The 19457-nt window shown below is 43.2% G+C and overlaps 2 protein-coding genes and 1 pseudogene across 3 annotated transcripts in view; 1 reads left to right on the top strand and 2 right to left on the bottom strand.

Moving 5' to 3' along the window:
* The window catches only part of LOC146811672 (microfibril-associated glycoprotein 4-like), a 639295-nt gene that overhangs the window by 298357 nt on the left and 321481 nt on the right, over positions 1 to 19457 (top strand). The gene's annotated exons all lie outside the window — the stretch shown is intronic.
* LOC146811675 (uncharacterized) lies at positions 10013 to 10716 on the bottom strand (annotated as a pseudogene).
* Positions 14089 to 19457, bottom strand: part of LOC146811676 (uncharacterized) — a 40855-nt gene continuing 35486 nt past the window's right edge. Inside the window, exon 2 of the mRNA XM_085618645.1 lies at positions 14089 to 17703. Coding sequence (XP_085474771.1) covers positions 16317 to 17693 — 1377 coding nt within the window. The 5' untranslated portion in view covers positions 17694 to 17703 and the 3' untranslated portion in view covers positions 14089 to 16316. The remainder of the gene's footprint in view (positions 17704 to 19457) is intronic.

Raw genomic sequence — 19457 nt, forward strand, 5'->3', positions numbered from 1 at the left:
TCTTCTCCTTCCTCTTCCTCTGTCTCTCCCCACCTCCTCCGTAATGTCCCTCCCCCTCTTAACCTTCCTGTTTCTTCCCCCGCCTATCTCACCCACTCTCTCCTCTTTTGCCCAGTCCCCCTTCCCTCTGTAATGTCTGTAATATCCATCTTCTCCTTTCTTCCTCTGTTTTACTGCCTGTTTATCTGCACTTCTCCTCTCCTTTCTTCGCTTCCTGCTGTCATATCCCTCCCCGTCCACCTCATCCTCTCTTCCCCTCTCCTAGCGTCTTTCTACATTCTTCTCTGCAAAGTAACCCTTTTTTTCTCACCCACAGCCTCTCGCGCCCCCTGCAACGCTCCTGCCTCTCCCCCCCTCGCCCACTGTCTTCCTACTCCTCCCTCTTATCTTTCAGTCATGTCCCTCCCTCTGCCTCAGTCCTCTTCTCTCCGCCTATCTCTCCCACTCTGCAGCCCTCCCCCTCCTGTGATGTCCTCTCCTCACTGTCTACCAGCCTCTCGTTTTCAGTCTCTCCCTCACTGTTTTTCCCCTCCCTCTGCCCGGCTCTCCCTTCCCCGTTCCTGCCTGCCCTTCCTTCTGTGTGTCACCATCTCCACCTTCCCTTTGTAATGTTTCTCTCGCTACCCCTCTTCCAGCCACCCTATCTCCCCCTCGCTGTAGCAGGAAGGAAGAAGGGAATGAGGCAGAGCTGACGTGAAGCAATGCAAAGCAGCCCCCCCCTCCCCGCAGCCCACGAGAGAGAGGAACACACAGAGGACAATCGCCTCCCCCAAACAGGCTTTTATCTCTTTCTTTTGTTTTCTCACTTCCCCCCATCCTCCCCCAGCCAAAGCTCAAGTTTTCTTTTCTCTTTCTTTGAATGGACCAGGGCTTTTTTCTTTCTTTTGAAACTCCCACTTCGGGGCTTGAACAACACGACGGGGGGAGGGGCGTATTTATTCTTTATTTTCTTCTCCCTTTCCCTTCCCCTTTTTCACCTCACTTCCTTTATCAGGGTTTCTTTTTCAATGTTTGCTAAGAGCTCTTTCATTTGAAAACCAAGTCACAACTTTTTTCCTTCTTTCATTTTTATCAATTAAAATGGAGAGGCTGTTGCAGTGTTTGTGTGTTTCAGGGACAGTTCTGAGGAAACACTTGAAAAAGCTGTTATCATGCAGTGCAGGGCTTTTAAAGCTCCTGCTAAGAGGCCAAGGCTGCAACTTTTTGTGACTACTTGGAGCCCAACCCCTTCTACAGCTTTGGGAATCAAAAACAATAGTTTGGTGTTGGGGGAGAAGGCTGTATCAGCCCCCTGCCTGGCACTTCTAAGGGAAATAAAGTCCCCCTTTTACAGGAATACGGCTTTTGGTTGTGATGTGACAAACAAGCACACAGGTGTGTGTGTGTATCTGTATCTATATATATTTCTCGCAGAATTTTGAAAAATAGGCAGTGGGCTTCTCCTTTTGTGTCTCCAATGTACTAACGCAACTAAATATACCTTAATCTATATTCTAAACATAAATTGTATCTTATCCGATTGGAGATGAACAATTTAAAACTGTAATTTCTTTATTGAACCTAACTCAGGAACTTGTATTTAATCATCGTAGTTGCTATACTTTTATATAGATATCTACATTTATTTTGTATGGCTTATTAGCCGAAACTATTAAAAATACAATGGGAAAAACATCAGACTACTCGGTACAGTCGTGGGCAGTAAATTGAAACTTTGGTTAGGAATTGCAGACTGTCTTTGTAGGTGGTACCACTCAGTAGAAACAGCAAAGTATTTTAAGCATGACATTGATTTCCAAGTGTTCTTAATAGATGCTATGATTTAATACCTCCTTCAAATACATTTCCAAATTATCATGCCATCCAGTAGCTGGTCTCGTTTCTAATTCTGCTTCCGTTCGAAGAAACCTCTTTCTTTTTGGCTAAACACATTTAGGATATGTCCACTTCCTTGCTATCTAAGCTACCAGTCTACTCCTTGTCACCAGACACAGCTTTATGGTTCTTTACGTCCACTTAACTACATACTGCATTCTGGGAGTTGTAGTATTGATTCATTTTAGGTGACCCCCATTGTACTAACACGCCTGAAAACACTGATTTATGAAAAGGAAAGCCCAGGTCTGGACCATGGTGTCTTCTATGGCTTGGAATCATCTGGTAAAGCTGTCTTTGACTTCAATTAAAGAGAACATTTGTTGCCAAGTTGTAGTTGTCCTTCACAAGGCGTTGTAAATGTAGACACAGTATTGGGTGATGTTTTCTCATATGTAGACACGCTTGTTTACAAACATGAGCGTCAATGTATATTAGGATACTGAGTAGCAAGATGGCTGCACAGCACACATGGTCAATTCTAACTCCATTTTAGCCTCCTTTACTTAAATGCCATTTTCACAACATGAATTGAATAAAATGATACTGTGATCTTTACCTGCTATACACTCTGGCCATGCCCTCTTTCTCCACACAATTAGAATTTGTTTTAGGCTGGTCGTGTGACAATATTTTAAAATAAATTCCTCTCCAGCCCTTTACACCACTCAGTTTTGATTTACTTCCCTTAAAAACACAACCACAGCAACCAGAGCCACACAAACACCACTAATAGATTCTTCTAGGAACCTTGATTTCATGCACGAGGTTGCTCCACCATCCACGCCACCCAGGGGTCCTCAGAAATGTTAACATAAAGTAACATAATTCACTCTTTTCAATAAACTCTTGTGCCACCACTCACTATCCAACACGTCTACATTCTATTTTTATGTGTACTACCTGTAAAGCACATGGTGACCCAAGCGCATCCCAGCGCTGGATCAGAGGCGGCACCGCCAAAGCAGAAAGAGCACCCCAGTACTGAATTATTTAAAAAGCTGGGTTTTAATCGCTTTCCAAAAATGTAGCTCATTCTCTGTAGCCCGAATGGCCAGTGGAAGGGGATTCCAGAGCTTTACTACATTAAAACTAAATGACCTACCAAGTCTTTTATTCCTTGCTCAATCTTATGACAATACCCTTCACATCAGTCTCATCCCTGACTCTCTCACCAGCCCTCCCCATTATATATCCCTCTTCTCTTGATCACTCATAACCCACTAATGATTCCACATACTTTTAGCCTCCACAACCCACCTTCTGAAGTGAAAAACCCCTTGGTTTAGTCTTCAGTACATAAATCGAATTTGTGACAAAATGGTGCAACATTTTGACAGTACTTCTTTTCACCGTTGCAACAGTACAGTGAGTCAGCTTCGAATTCCCACTAGCCTATCCTCACCTTTACTCTCCCCCTTGCTCAGGACTTTGGATCACACTGGCCATTCATGCTCTCCAGGCACAAATGTACACACATTTACCATAGATAGCAAAAATCTTACACCATGAGATAACTTTCATTAAGCTGACCTATGCTTTCCTCTCAGTGAAACCTTGATTTACCCTAATTTCCCCCAAATCACACCCCAAGAAAAAACGAGCATTGGCATAGCCAATAGGTCTCGCATTTGGAACCGTATAAGTGTTTAGCCATGCAACAGTTGATGTGGTTGCACCAAGGATATTATGCTGCATAACTAAATACTTATAAGGTCCCAAAGGCGAGACCTATTTGGCTTTGCCAATGCTTTTTTTATTACCTACAGCCGTGCTAAACAGAACATATCTAAAAAGAAATTGGCAAAGCCAATAGATCTTGCAACGGTGAGACCTATCGGCTTTGCTAATGCTTGTTACACATTTTACTGCCTGTTGACATAATGTGCTATCCTTTTCCAAAGTCAGGGGCCATGTATTAATCTTATTGGCTAATTCCTCTGTGATGCAGGACAAAAGAGTATTTATATTTAATATCCAGAAGAAATTATAGCCCTTATTGTTTGGTTGACTAAGTGGAATTCCACTTTCAGCCGACTTTGGGCTATTTCCATAACCACACTACTGCAATTTTGCACCAATATTCAGTATAACACAGTTTTCTCCTGGTCCCAGTGACATTTACACCATTATTTAGACTGACATTTCTACTAACCTGTTGCAAAATGCAATTTTTACAGTGGCCAGTCGGTCTGAATGTTTTTTTTGTTGCTAATTTCAGGTGGTGCAAAAGTCAGTGCAAGAGATCCCATTACAGTACCAGGTTGCATTTCACATGGTCGTTGCTATATTTTCTGTGTAGTAAACAATCATGCTTACCATGGGGCACACAGTTTCATTCTAGAGGTGGTGTATTTAAAATTGCGACAGAGGATCTGAGGCGTTCGGTGTATTCCGACCTATGTATAAACCCCTGTTCGTGCAATTGTGTAAAGATGGAATCAGGTGACTACCAAAGTTCAGAGATGGAGAAGCTGTGATTCTAATACAAACCTCCACTCAGTAGTGTTGAGTGGATAGTGTGTGTGATTGTATATAATGTGCAAATTACTTTAAGCAGAGGCTGAATGGCTTGGAGAAAGCAAGCAGACTCCATAAGCTAAAGCCGGAATTGATTGGGTCACTGCCATTATAAAGAGGAGGCTGCATATAACAATAGCTGTCCTTTCATATGCAATGCTATTAGTAGATGCACTCATTTAATGTAGCCCACATCCTACAAGCTGCACTGGAGGCACTGCAGCAGACACGTTATCGTACTGAGGTATTCCAACACCTAACAATACGAGTATGGAAAGGCATGGGAAGATCAGTAGCAGTGGTTAATTTGTAAAAAATAAGTAAGTACCGGGGCTCTCGTCAGACGACAGCTTGCACCAGCCCATTTCTCCTGTTAGCGCCATTTAAAACAGAACCAAATACTAACCACGAAAGTGGGGAAGAGGATGTGCCATATTGGCCAGAGCTGCCAACTTCGGTGTTGAGGAACCAGGTTAAAATCTCAGCGTCGGCTCAACATTCAGTGATTCTGGGCAAATCACTTTTATCTCCCTGTAAATTAATGTGTCCTTAACTGGTGCTCATGAAAAGCACTGGTGTTGATGATAAGCTCTGGAAACCACCGGCTCAAATTATGCACTGGGGGATATCAGCAAAAATATGTCCTCACACGCTGTTTGCCGACATTTCATGCACACTGGACCTGTGGCCTGTCACACCTTAGAAAAACGCGGCCTCATATTTCTGCTGTAAACCCAGAAAGCACCTGCAAGGACACAGATAAGCAAGAGCTGACTAAATTATTTCCTTTTTAAGTGATACCAAACTTTGTACTTAAAAAAATGAAGAAGTTGCAATTTCAAATAAGGGATACAGAGAAAATTCACAGAAGTCCAGCAGATGCTTTAATTTATATTTAAAAAAGCGTGCATAGAGGCCACAGTTAGGTTAATGTTTGATGTTGCTTAACATTGGTGCAGTGTGTCGTGCATTTGGCAGGCATGTGCTTCTTGTCATGCGTGTGCCTGCAGCTACTGCATGCAGTGAAGTGCCCAGGATTTCCTGTGATGTGGGAGCGAGGGACTTGCATGTGCTGCTCATCTACGGCACTCACTGTATGACATGCTTTCTGCCTGCCTCCTATTGAGGAGGTGACTCCTCTGATGGTGGTAGGGGAGTGTAGGAGAGGAGGCACTACTGAGTACATCCTTTAGTGGCATGCAGCAGTTGGTCGCCTCCTATAGTAGGGGAGCAGTGTTGTAGGGGGGAGTAGAGTTTAGTGTTCCGTGGCAGAAAGTGTTGTAGAGTGGAATGGCAGGGAGTGGAGTGGATTATGTGAATTAAGGTAGTGGGGTGGATTGGAGTAGATTGGGGTGGATAGGGGTAGAGTGGGTTGGGTGGATTGGAGTGGGTGGACTGAAATAAATTGGAGTGGGGTGGACTTGAAATGGGGTGAGGTGGATTGGAGTGGGGTAGATTAGGGTGTGGTGGACTGAATTGGGGTGGAATGGATTGGATTAATTAGGGTGGCTTGGCGTGGGGTGACCTAAAGCGGAGGAGGTGGGACAGACTGGAGTGGGGTAGATTGAGATGGTTTCGACTAGAGTTGGCTGGATTGGAGTGGGTTGAAATGGAGTATGGTGGGCTGGATGGATTGAGTGAGGTGGACTGAACTGGGGTGGATTGGACTGGGGTAGAGTGGGGTGGATTGGATTTAGTTGAGTGGGGTGGATTATAGAGGAGTGGACTGGATTAGATTTGGGTGGGGTGGATTGAAATGGGGTGGGGTGAGCTCTGGAAACCACCGGCTCAAATTATGCACTGGGGGATATCAGCAAAAATGTGTCCTCACACGCTGTTTGCAGACATTTCATGCACACTGGACCTGTGGCCTGTCACACCTCAGAAAAACGCGGCCTCATATTTCTGCTGTAAACCCAGAAAGCACCTGCAAGGACACAGATAAGCAAGAGCTGACTAAATTATTTCCTTTTTAAGTGATACCAAACTTTGTACTTAAAAATAGAAGAAGTTGCAATTTCAAATAAGGGATACAGAGAAAATTCACAGAAGTCCAGCAGATGCTTTAATTTATATTTAAAAAAGCATGCATAGAGGCCACAGTTAGGTTAATGTTTGATGTTGCTTAACATTCGTGCAGTGTGTTGTGCATTTGGCAGGCATGTGCTTCTTGTCATGCGTGTGCCTGCAGCTACTGCATGCAGTGAAGTGCCCTGGATTTCCTGTGATGTGGGAGCGAGGGACTTGCATGCGCTGCTCATCTACGGCACTCACTGTATGACATGCTTTCTGCCTGCCTCCTATTGAGGAGGTGACTCCTCTGATGGTGGTAGGGGAGTGTAGGAGAGGAGGCACTACTGAGTACATCCTTTAGTGGCATGCAGCAGTTGGTTGCCTCCTATAGTATCAGTTTGGGACATCTGTGGCTACTTTTCTCTGCATTCTGGGACTTGTAGTCCCAATTTTCTAATGATATAAACAGGACAACAAATCCCACAATGCACAGGAAAAAACACATCTAAACTAGATATGTTATGCTTGGATCTGGAAATGTTGACTGCTCTTGCATTGATGCCTACAAGCCACTGTCATCTCAAGCACAGGAGCGCAATCTGTATGTGTGCAGAGACAAAACTAGAGCCCGAGTAGGGTCTGTGCTGTTAGTGTGTACACAGAGTGGGCTGTTGGAACAGAGTACATACTGCATATATGCATGTCCACAACAACCCTGCACAGGGGATGCACGCAAACCTGTCCTTCCCAAAGCACTTGTTAAGGTTTTGCCTGCAGTATATAATAGTGGATTAACAATCACAAAAACGGTTCAAAGCCAGGGGGTCCTAGGGAAAACTTTAAAGACCGCACAGGGTTTTTTCCCCAACGTTCAGATCAAAAAACAGTACGAAACCCTAAGGTCTAATAGTACAAAAAACTAATCAAATAATACGGTGAAGTGTAGAAACAGACTAAGCCCGAAGGATACTTCCTGGGGCAATCCCTTTTTAGGACGTAATCCCTCACTCACCAAAAGGTGACATGCTTCATCATTTGGGATTCTCCTCGCAGAGGAAAAACCTAGTTCCTCTGGGGGCTACAACCCCCTCTCTGAGAGGGAGGAGCTCGGGGATGTTTTAATGGAGGATAGACTAAATCCACAAATGATGAGCTGATAATGTAAGTGAGGAGTGCAGTGCTGAACAGAAAACAGTTAAGTGAAAAAAGTGTAATAAAACTAGTTCAAGGACGGCAAACACAGGAACAAAGTAGTCAATAACAGCCGTACATGACCAGCATTAAAATAGTGTACACCACCAGTCAAAAGGTCATAGACTGTGGTGAATTATTAACAAATATTGGACGACATGTTTCAGCCATAACGCCTTATAGGCTGTTATTGACTACTTTGTTCCTGTGTTTGCCGTCCTTGAACTAGTTTTATTACACTTTTTTCACTTAACTGTTTTCTGTTCAGCACTGCACTCCTCACTTACATTATCAGCTCATCATTTGTGGATTTAGTCTATCCTCCATTAAAATATCCCTGAGCTCCTCCCTCTCAGAGAGGGGGTTGTAGCCCCCAGAGGAACTAGGTTTTTCCTCTGGGAGGAGAATCCCAAATGATGAAGCATGTCACCTTTTGGTGAGTGAGGGATTACGTCCTAAAAAGGGATTGCCCCAGGAAGTATCCTTCGGGCTTAGTCTGTTTCTACACTTCACCGTATTATTTGATTAGTTTTTTATAATAGTGGATTTTCATGACCCCAAATGAGCAACTGAGACATTTGATCAGGATGGATGGTATACTGAGGAGAGTACTGTTACAGCTCTTTCCTCTCTCTGTTAATGCTGCGTGGCCACAGGATGCTGACACCACCTGTGTATTCTGAGACCACGGAGGTATGATATGGTGAGAATAGTGCTTGTGCAGTAGTCCCCTATGAACTCTGTTAATTGTACGTGTTCACAGGAGGCAGATGCCATTTGTACGGCTGGAGCAGCAAGAATTAAAACCAAGCATTGGCAAAGGCAATAGGTCTCACCAATACTAGAGCTATTAGCTCTGGCAATGTGTTTTTGCCATGTTCTACACCGGTGTGGCTACTGTTCAGCATAGCTAACAGTTAGTGGATTGTCATAGTGTGGAGTGGGGGGGGGGAGTAGTGTCATAGACTGGATTTGTTGGGAGTAAAATGGAGTAGGGGAGCAGTGTTGTAGGGGGGAGTAGAGTTTAGTGTTCCATGGCAGAAAGTGTCGTAGAGTGGAATGGCAGGGAGTGGAGTGGATTATGTGAATTAAGGTAGTGGGGTGGATAGGGGTAGAGTGGGTTGGGTGGATTGGAGTGGGTGGACTGAATTAAATTGGAGTGGGGTGGACTTGAAATGGGGTGAGGTGGATTGGAGTGGGGTAGATTAGAGTGGAATGGATTGGATTAATTAGGGTGGTTTGGAGTGGGGTGAACTAAAGCGGAGGAGGTGGGACAGACTGGAGTGGGGTAGATTGAGATGATTTCGACTAGAGTGGGCTGGATTGGAGAGGGGTGAAATGGAGTATGGTGGGCTGGATGGATTGAGTGAGGTGGACTGAACTGGGGTGCATTGGACTGGGGTAGAGTGGGGTGGATTGGACTGAGTGGAGTGGGGTGGATTATAGAGGAGTGGACTTGATTAGATTTGGGTGGGGTGATTGAAATGGGGTGGGGTGAATTAGATTTGGGTGGACTGGTGTGAGGTGGAATTGAGCGAAGTGGCATGGAGATGGGTGAATTGGAATGGGATGGATTAGAGTGGAGTGAGGGGTGTTTGATTGAGAGGGGTGGATTGGTGTGGGGTGAACTGGATTGAGATGGATTAGATTAGATTGGGGTGAGGTGAGGTGGATTGGATTGTACTGGGTTTCAGATTGGAGTCGTGTTGCCGGATAAAAGAAATGACGACACAACTTCTGCTGGCAATATAGTGTACATTTTGATAAGCGTACGCAGAAGGTCAGTCAGCTCTACAGAACCGGAATCTGAACTCTGAGCTTACAAAGGGGCGGCCAGTGTTTTTTATACACTAGTTCATAGCGTAACACGTCACACATTTCCCATATTGTTAACACGTCTGTTGTAACACAAGACTGTATTAAAAGTATTACTTTTATTTTTAAAAAAAAAACAGCAAATCACATGGTTAAGGAACGCAATTAATGTGCACGTTAGCGAGCTGCAGATCTACACTATCGCTTATTTCACCGTTTGTCCTTGACTTGTCTCTTTGAAATCCAACTATGCTCTACTCCCTACATAACTACCGCTCTGCAAGGTCTAATCTCCCACCTATTCTGTGCCTCTGAGCTACCTTATCTAGTTTCTCAAAAGTATGTTCTCACAAAACGGGCTTGTAACTTTCCATTTCTGTGATGTCTAATTACATTTCTCTATTCTACTGAAGCTCGCGTCTACTTCCTTCCCCTGAAACGTTACTCCATTTTGAGCTGCCTTTCTATTTTATTAGTGCAAACAATTTAGACCTGTATTTCTTCTTTAATACGTAATTCTGTAAACGACTTTCAACTGATGCCTGTAGGGACATGAGTTGGCCTTCTTTGTTTACTATGTTTATTATAACATTCCCCCTTAAGTTGATTTTTCAACCATCTCCTCACCTTCCCTTTTACTTTGAGCTGTCAATGTATATGCCTTCTCAACATCCTGCATTCTATTGGCCAACCTACTAGTGAACAGGCCTCCTAACTTCTGACTAGCCCTTTTACAACATCCTATCACTATCTGAAGGACACAGCACGTCAACAGTGATATCACAAGCACAGGCAACAAAGCCTTAAATAGTCCTGACATCCAGGATGGAACCCAAGTGAACCACCCTTCAAGCCACTCGTCCGGGGCACCTACCTCGTCCACCATCTTCTTTTGCAAAGTGTGCAGAGCTTGTATAGCCTTGGTGAGTGTCCCATTATCAGCGTAATTGGCCGGGCTATACATGCAGCAGGCTGTGAATCTTGGTGCATACCTCTCCTTCCATCGCCTCCATGAAGTCTAACACATGTCTGTACTGCATAATCATCACTCTCATTCCGCGCACTTCTTCCTTGACGGCATTGAAGCCATCTTTGGTGGCATGAATAGTTTTGATGAGCTTCCTACGGGTTATCTGCAACCAACGTGCAGTTGCTTTTGCTTGGATGAACGTAGGATTCTTCCAAAGAAGAGTTGGGCATCGTTAAACAGCCTGTACTCTGTGGAACGTCTTCCCAGGCTGTAGTACCATAATACTCTGCAGTTTTCTTCTTCCAGTGATGATGTAGCAAGGTCATTGGATGGCTTATGGGATGATCATGTCACTTGGAAAGATCAACTCTTGGAATCACCAGAGAGGGAGTATGCACAGTCAGCAAAGAGCAAAGTCCTTGCCATCCCAAACCAAGTTGCATACACAGACACTCACCACAACTCCAGTAATAATCAATAGGGCTGGAGTTGCCCAATTTCATGTCAGAATTATAGATTGTGTTATTGTAGTTAATGTTCTTCCCTATAGTGACTGTTCCATATCCCCTGAAACACAAATAGAAAAGAATGGGTTTTCTACCTACTCGAAGAGTTGTAGGAGTTTCTACCTGAGTTAGCCTAAATATATTCACATCCCACTCTACCGGACACCTCTGGGCTATGCGATCATCAGTATGGTTTCCCTGCCACAACGAAAGGACCCAACATCCAAAAGTAGCACCCACGTGCCAATGACCATGAACATATACTGACCTGTTTACTCGAAAATATGGCCTATCCTGACAACCATAGGGCCGGGGTGAGGTGGAGTAATCACTGCAAAGAAGCATTGGTCGGGATGCTCCTCAAAATCCCTGCTGCAATATTTGAGCTCTCCAGTTTCTATCCTTGTACTTCATAACCCCCACCATCTTATCCATTGCATCTAACTTCCCTACTAGTTCTTTATGATCTGTTAAGACATTAATTTAATCTTCTAGCGTTTTTACATAATGTGCGTTTACTACGAATGCTCCTTGTCTGACCTGTAGTGGTTGCATCTGTGCTCTTATTCTACACAGGAACAGATGTAACAGACACATAGTAATATTTGAGGGAACCTCCATAGACATGTGTAACCTACCAGAGTCAGTGGTGTGGCGAATCAGAGCAGACGGAAACAGGTGGAATTACAAGTTTGGATATCTATCTCTGACATGTATTGATACCACATATTATCTAACAAGCTAGCATGAATTCCAAGGGATACATTTTCTTGCTCAGATACTGCTCTCTGCAAGTGCATAATCATACTTCACAATCCCATACATAAAGCAAAATACCATTGCAATGGGCTTTAGCATAAGAAGAAAAAGTTGTAATACATAACTGGTGCTCGTAAAATCGACAAAATATTCAACATGTCTTTAAAGAGTTGACACTGGTACTCTTGTGTTAAGCTTTCTCCCTCTTGTTCCCCATATGTTTGAAGAAGTGTCCGAGGCAAAGCAGGGTCCAGTCGCAAGTCCTGCTGATGGATCCTTGGCTTCCTGCCATCCGCTTTCATAGCAGTAGGGGTGCTCATCACTGAGACGGGATCGCTGTAGTTCAGCTTGTTCCATTGCAAACAAAGTTCTGAATTTAGACTTTGACCAATGGGCATTGGACGGGTGTGCTGGACTGAGGCAGTCTTCTGTGTTCACAAAGCCTGTTTAAAGAAGTACTTGACAGATTTTATTTACTCATTCAAATAACAGTTAATTTCTTCCCCTAAAACTCCAACTGTTTTATGGGCATCTGGCTTTTGCCTTGCTTTCGCTGGTGGGGTGGGCATGGGATGTCCTGCCACAAATTTATGTTGCATTAAATTGTGATTGCTTTCTGGTTGATTTCAAAGGAAGTACAAAGACAATGGTAAGCAGCAGGTCAGCTACTTATTTTTCAGGGTGGCACACAGTTTGCTTATTTTATTCTTGTGGAGGCTATTCCAATACTTTGGGAGTGCAAGACAGATGTCAGTTAATGTTTAAGGCAGTACAAATGTACTGGAAAAAATAAAATTGCATTCACGAAATAAGGGACGTTATCTGAGCGAATCACTTCTGTCATGCCCCATCTAGGTAACACCTCTCTTACCAGGAAATTAGCTGTTGCTTTTGCATCATTATGTACACAGTTTACTGCCTCAATCCATCGTGAGAATGACTGGTGTGGGTGGCATTTGACATTTTTATTCCCTACGTTCTTCTTTACCGTGGCTGGGATTCCACGAAACCCGATTGATCAACATACTATTTGTTTATCCTGCTGCCATACACTTCCCTGCCCCCCCAACACAATGCAGAGTTTACCCCATTTGAATGCAGAGCATATTGTGATTCATCCTTGTACATGATCATCAGAGATGGCTGCTAAAGTGTCAATAAAGACATACTTAAAAGAAATCCATTGTGATAATAGACAACCATTATAAGGTACCTGTAGTTATTGCATCTATCATATCGACAAACTGTGAATGGATATGTTTAAAAGGACCTGTTGAGCATGGTATTGTTGAGGCGATTACTTTTAAGGATGGCTTGGGACTATACTATTGACATATTGCACATTCTGCAATGTGCATAGTGATAATTTTAGATAATTGTGGAATGAACCAATCTGCCTGCAATGTTGAAATAAGATACTCTTTTGCAGTGTGTGTTGGAAGGTGTAGTCATTCTAGTGCTGTGTACAGCAAGGCTTGTGACATTACCATCTTGCCTGTACTTTCTTGTCCGTTAATAAAATCTGTTGGTTACTGAACACAACCTCACTATTCCCACACCAGTTCAAGAGGGTGTGCTTGTACTTGCAATTCAAGCAAATGTAATTTAGCTGCCTCTGCGTAACGAGGTGGTCATCTGCAACGTCCTGTTGTCTGCTTGTCATCATACCCAATTTGTTTTCACCACAGTCAGTATAATTTGTGGATGCTTTAGCTGCCTGTTTTGCTGCCCAGTCTCTCAGAGCACTACCCCTAGCGATAAGATCTTGCTGATTAGGGTGCGCTGAACATTTTATTACTGCCAACTTGGATGGAAGTGTTAAAGCCCTCTAGTCCCTCAGCTCGCTGCAGTGCATCAATAATGGTCACTAATTCAGCAGCTTGTGCTGGAAAGTAAGAAGGTAGTGGCATCTGGCTAATAATTTGTAATGCATCTGATGATCCCGATTGTTCAGGTCTTACAACTGCTACTCCTCAATGTCTAGTCCCAGTTTCTTGGTCTATGTAAGAGGATCCATCAAGAAAAAGTAACATACTCCCTGGGTCTTCCTCTACCTTACTCTCTTCATTTGGTATATAATTAGCACAGCCGTGTACTTATTTCTCATCAGTAACTGGGTGTGCAAAGAATGTTGCTGGATTAACTGTGTGACATCGAACCACTTGCAAAGATGGCACTGAAAGTATTATTTCGTACCCGGATTCCCTCTGTGTTGTAAGAGTACTCTTGCTTCTTTGTAACATAGCAAATGCCGCATGCTATACATACAGTGTTAAAGGTGATCCCATCACTATTGCGGTGATATTCTGAACTGCAAATGCTGCTGTAGCGAGTGTTTGCTCACATGGATAATGAATGACCTTTCATGACAGGATCTAGCAGCCCACTGAAGTGGGCAATTGGTTTGTGTTCCATAGAGGACTTCTGAGTTAACAGAGCTGCCGTTGTCAATTTCTTTATTCAGATATAATAATATCCATAAAAGTATCAGAGATACAAAGTAAGAAAAATTAATTAGCATACATTTCCTTGTGTTTCACCATTAGAACAATTCAGCAAATTAAAAATGTGTATGTCAATAAACTGGGCATGGAGTTCATACAGATTCAAAAAGAGCAAAAATATCTCAATATAGGACACATTGCAATGCATAGGCCAATCTCATAAACTAGAGCTTCCATGTAGGTAGGGGTGTATATATATATATATATATATATATATTCACCACACACAGTATAAACAGTAGAACAAGAATACTTTACAAAAACAATATCCATTACATATTAATAGGCTAAACTTTGAGATCTTAAAATGCAACGCTATGATAGCATCTAGGACATCTAATTTGATATAATAAAAGTAGAAACCGAATGATATATAACCAGATTGTCCAATGCACATATATACTTAAAAGCTTCCTGGTAATAAAAATGCTTTCCAGCTTTAAACAACGGTCTTTGAAAATGCTTTCTTAAATCATTGTAATATTTACAAAACAGAATAAAGTGCATGGTAGATTGGTTAGATGTGCCATCACACATGCATTTAGGCAGCGTCTGCAACCAACCCCTCATTCTTGGGAAGGCAGAGCCGTCATGGTCATTCAATGACAAAGACAGAAGAGGTAAAAAAAAAGAAAAGGTTGTAGATAAGCATACCCAACACTGGAGCATTTGTAATTTGCTTTTTGTTTTAGCTCCCGAAACACTCCCGCTCTTTCATCAGTCAAGGTTATTTTGTTCTCATTGGTATGGGACTCTTTTAAGGCAGTCAGAAATGGTGCAGTCAGGGTAGCATAATCAAATAGCAACTTTCTTACATAATTGCAAAGTCTTAAGAATTACTGCATTTGATTTGGGGCAGTGGGCTTGGGCATATTTCTCTGCTTTCTGCTCTGCCAGTGGTCACCCCTCTAATCTTTGAATATTATCTGCCCCAAATAATGAACTTCTTTCTGCGCATACTGCAATTTGTCATTGTCCACTTTGTATCCTCTTTTTGCAACCATGCATAGAAGACCAATAGTTTCCTCCATGCAGGTAAATGGCATCCGTAGGAATGTTAGTATGACTGATGAGTCTGGTACTACTGGAAATTCTGGTACTGCTATATCATTCAGGGAATGAAAATTCCCCCTCAGCATTTTTTATCAGGTAAATCGATATGTTATAGGGTGTGGCTCCCTCATATATTATTCCCTGCTCACTTAACACCTGTAATGTGGGAAAGATGCCTTCATCTGCTTTTTTGGATAAGGGATACTGCCGTACCCCAGGCAGTATCGTTACAGGCTTTATTTTCACAGGCTCGGATCCTTTGATCAGCGCCACATCATGTGGTCCCCTTGTCCACAGACTCTCTGGTAATTTTGCCAAATCTTTTCCTTTTATTGTACTGTGTTGTGCATGCTTTGGCAAGGTCCTGTATTATAGCTGTACTCTAAGGGGAACATCCATTTGAAATACCACTGGCTCAATCGACGCTCTACCTTCAAACCTTTCTTCCTCTATGTCTCTTAATTGAACTACTGGATATGTAAATACCGCTGATGCCCACATTACTTGTCTTCTGTGAAAAGCTATCACTAATGCTTAACATGGATTTATTTCAATGGCCACTATGTCCAATACCATGTGAAGTTCTTCTATAGGATCCACAGGCCTCTCAGGACTGAACAATAATTATTTTGGTATCTGCACTGCTTTTCCCAATAGCGCTGGTGCATGCGCTTTCAAGACATATATATGCCACGCAAAAAGGCCTCCATATCCACAGGAATTTCTCTGACTTGTCCCAAGTCTTCATGAGCTATGAGTGACAGGATTCTGCCTGGGGTAATACATGGAGCGTAATATACCATTGACCCAGCTTCCCAAAAAGAAATAGTCATATTCAGCTTACTCATCGGGTCTCTTCCAAGAAGATTGACCGGTGCATCTGGGGAATGTAACAATGATTCTTCAATCTACAAATCTCCTATTGTCACGGATTCAGTAAAAGGAACGCTCCTGACCACCCCAGAAAACCCTGTGTGTCCACTTCTATGTGAGAAACTGGTAGTGTTCCTTTCTATATTCAAGATTTAATGTCCCCAGTATCAATCACATATCTATATGAGCGCCCTTCTATGACTACTGTCACAGTGGGTTCCTCACCTGATCGGTGGTTTACCAATAGGACTGGACATATAATGGTTGTCCATGGGCTTCCCCATTGTCTACAACTATTGGTTGATGTCCCTCTGGACATTGGGGTTCTGCAGAAAAGTGATAACCTTCTTGTACTGTTACTCCTCCCATATAGACCGGTGTTGGCCCTCCTGAATTATTTCTGACTACCTGGAGCATATTCCATAACATTTGCCCCTGTTGTAAGGTCCACTGACCCTGCAGAGGTTGTTGGGGAGCCCATTGCAATTGCTGCAGACCCAACTGGCCCTGCAGAGCGATCCATTCCTGTGCTTTCTCATTTTTCTTTTTTGCTTCACATAGTTTATCAGAATGACCCTTATTACCACAATAATAACAATATTGTTCTGCCCCGTACCCTTTTATCTTCCTTTGCACTGGCCCATCTTCTATTGAAAAACCTCCTTGTCTCTTCCCTATGTTACTTACTTGTTGCCCTTCCAGTTCTTTTACCTGCACTGGCATTGTGGCAGCCATTTGTGGTGCTGCTACGACTGCCCCTGCTGTACTCGTTTTTTCACATTTCTGTTGTACCAACTTAGCTGTAGGTCTTTCTGCCTGCTCTGTCATTTCCTTATCTTCTTCTGATGACACCGAGAGAACCTCTGTTTGTGCATCTTCACTAGAGTCTAACATGCTGCGGTCTGGTAAAGTATAGGACCGACCTTCTTTGAAATCCATATTTAAAGGTGCCCGAGTACTAGTGGGTGCTTTCATGCCAAAAAAACATTTATTAAACACTATGCTGACCTCATCAATGAACCCTAGTATCTTAGAGTGCATAACTGGCTCATTTACATGGCAACCTTCCTCTCTTTGGATCGTGGACTTCTTAAATGAAGAAGGAATTGTCAAGCTACTGTCCTCAGTCAGTAATAACTTGCTCTTCTGAACACCTACTTCAGCAATATTTAGCCCAGGAAGATTCACCTCTGATGTCTTCTCCTCTTCATCTTCATCTTCCTCGCTGACCATTGGTTTGTCACTATCCATTGCAGATGTAAAGAAATTAGATTCCTGACTGGGCATTTCTTTGTTACTATCCATTGTGGATGTACCGAAACTGGACTTATCAACATTTGCCCGTAAATCTTCAGCCTTATCCAGGCTCTGCGGACTACATCCTCCCAACTTCCCCGACTCTTCGTCATGGACTGTATGGGGAAAAGATTCCATTTCTGTGCGCAGAAGGATTTCAATTACAAATGCCCATCCCCTACGCATGGCAACCTCCCGGGCTTTTATCACAAGCTGTTCATCACATAGCTCCATGTTGCTCTTGTTGTCTGTTGCTGCTGCAGCACTGATGGATTGGTTTATGAGTGGCACTCTCCCTTTCTCTGGTCTGGATACCATCCTTTTTGAACTGCAGGGAGAACAAAATACAGATAGTAAGGTTTATGAGAGTGTTTACAGTGGTCCTGACCAAACTGGCTAACCAATTTGCCACAAGTTGCTCTAAATAACCTAGTCACTAAGGGCACAAAGTGACTAAGAAAATTCCCTAGTGAAGAATAATACATACTGATCTTTCAAGAGCATAAGCTCATGTCTCGATCATCAAAATAACTCGGATAACCAACTTTCATAGTCATGTAAACAGAGTACCCAATCTGTTGTCTTTATAACATGCAAAACATTTCCAGCACTGAGCCCGTCTGTAAATCCAGAGTCTTGTGAGACTTAGGCACACAAATCTGTAGTGATTTTTGCTCCAATAAACTTGGTTAAGCTAGAACATTTGATCATGTCGAGAAGCTGCCTCTATAATCAGCTCTACTGGTGTCATAAATGGCAACGGATCTACTTAAAACAAGCATTGGCATAGCCAATAGGTCTCGCTTTTGGGACCTTCTAAGTATTTAGTTATGCAGCACAATATCCTTGGTGCAACCACATCAACTGTTGCATGGCTAAACACTTATAAGGTCCCAAAGGCGAGACCTATTGGCTATGCCAATGCTTGGTGTGGTTGTGTGTGTGGTTGTGTGTATGTGGGTGTGTGTATGTGGTTGTGTGTGGTTGTGGGTGCGTGGATGTGTGGTTGGGTGTGGTTGTGTGTGTTGTGTGTGCGCGGTTGGTTGTGTGTGCGGGTGTGTGTGCTGGTGTGTGTGCGGGTGTGTGGTTGTGTGTGTGTGGTTGTGCGTGGTTGTGTGTATGCGGTTGTGTGTGTGTGTGGTTATGTGTAGTTATGTGTGTGGTTGTGTGTGTGGGTTGGTGTGTGTGGTTGTATGTGTGGTGTTGTGTGGTTGTGCGTGTGACAGTAATACTAAAAGCATCTCAAAATAAAGGAACACAAACATCGAGTTTGTGGAAAGAGAAAGCACGTAAGTCAAACGTGCGCAGCAAAGCATTAACACAACAACAAAACAAACAAGATCACTTAGCGAAGAGTGAATGCTGATAATGGATACATACAGCCCATCAACTTAAGAGTTCGATTGCAGCCAATGTGCACTCACACCTGCCCCCTCCTTTTGAGTTGCACCCCATATTTCATGAGTTGTAACTGCTGCACCCACCATAGCGCTTTGAGATCTAAAGAGCTACATAGGTCTAATCGATTAACCAGTCGCCAACATGCTGTGCTTTTAAAGAGAATGTAACAAAAGTTTCCAGCTTCCTCATCATGTCCTCATGAAAGCGCCAACGAAAGGACTCCCTGAATGGTCCAACAGACATGAAGCAGCCGCTGCTATCAGAAATAAACACTGTGAATGTTGTCCAGTTTCACAGTAACATTTCCATAATGTTCTTTAAGTCACAAAACAGTAATACTAAAAGCATCTCAAAATAAAGGAACACAAACATCAAGTTTGTGGAAAGAGAAAGCACATTGTAAGTCAACACGGGCGCAGCAAAGCATTAACACAACAACATGTTCTTTGATGTTTGATGTTCTTTGAACGAGATCATCAAAGGGGCGCCGCGAAAGTGATCACGGGCGAAAGTGATCGCGGGCGCTTAATTAGCATGACAAGGTTTGCCAGCCTCTGCTCCTAAGCGCGCGCCCGTGCACATGCACTGTAGCTCTAGGCTGGCCATGGTAGCATTTTTTTGAGCTCTCACAAAAAGTCTCGCCAGACCAGCGCATGCGCTGGGTCAGGCGAGACCTAAAAA

This window comes from Triturus cristatus, chromosome 7, assembly GCF_964204655.1.
Source record: "Triturus cristatus chromosome 7, aTriCri1.1, whole genome shotgun sequence".
Lineage (NCBI taxonomy): Eukaryota > Metazoa > Chordata > Amphibia > Caudata > Salamandridae > Triturus > Triturus cristatus.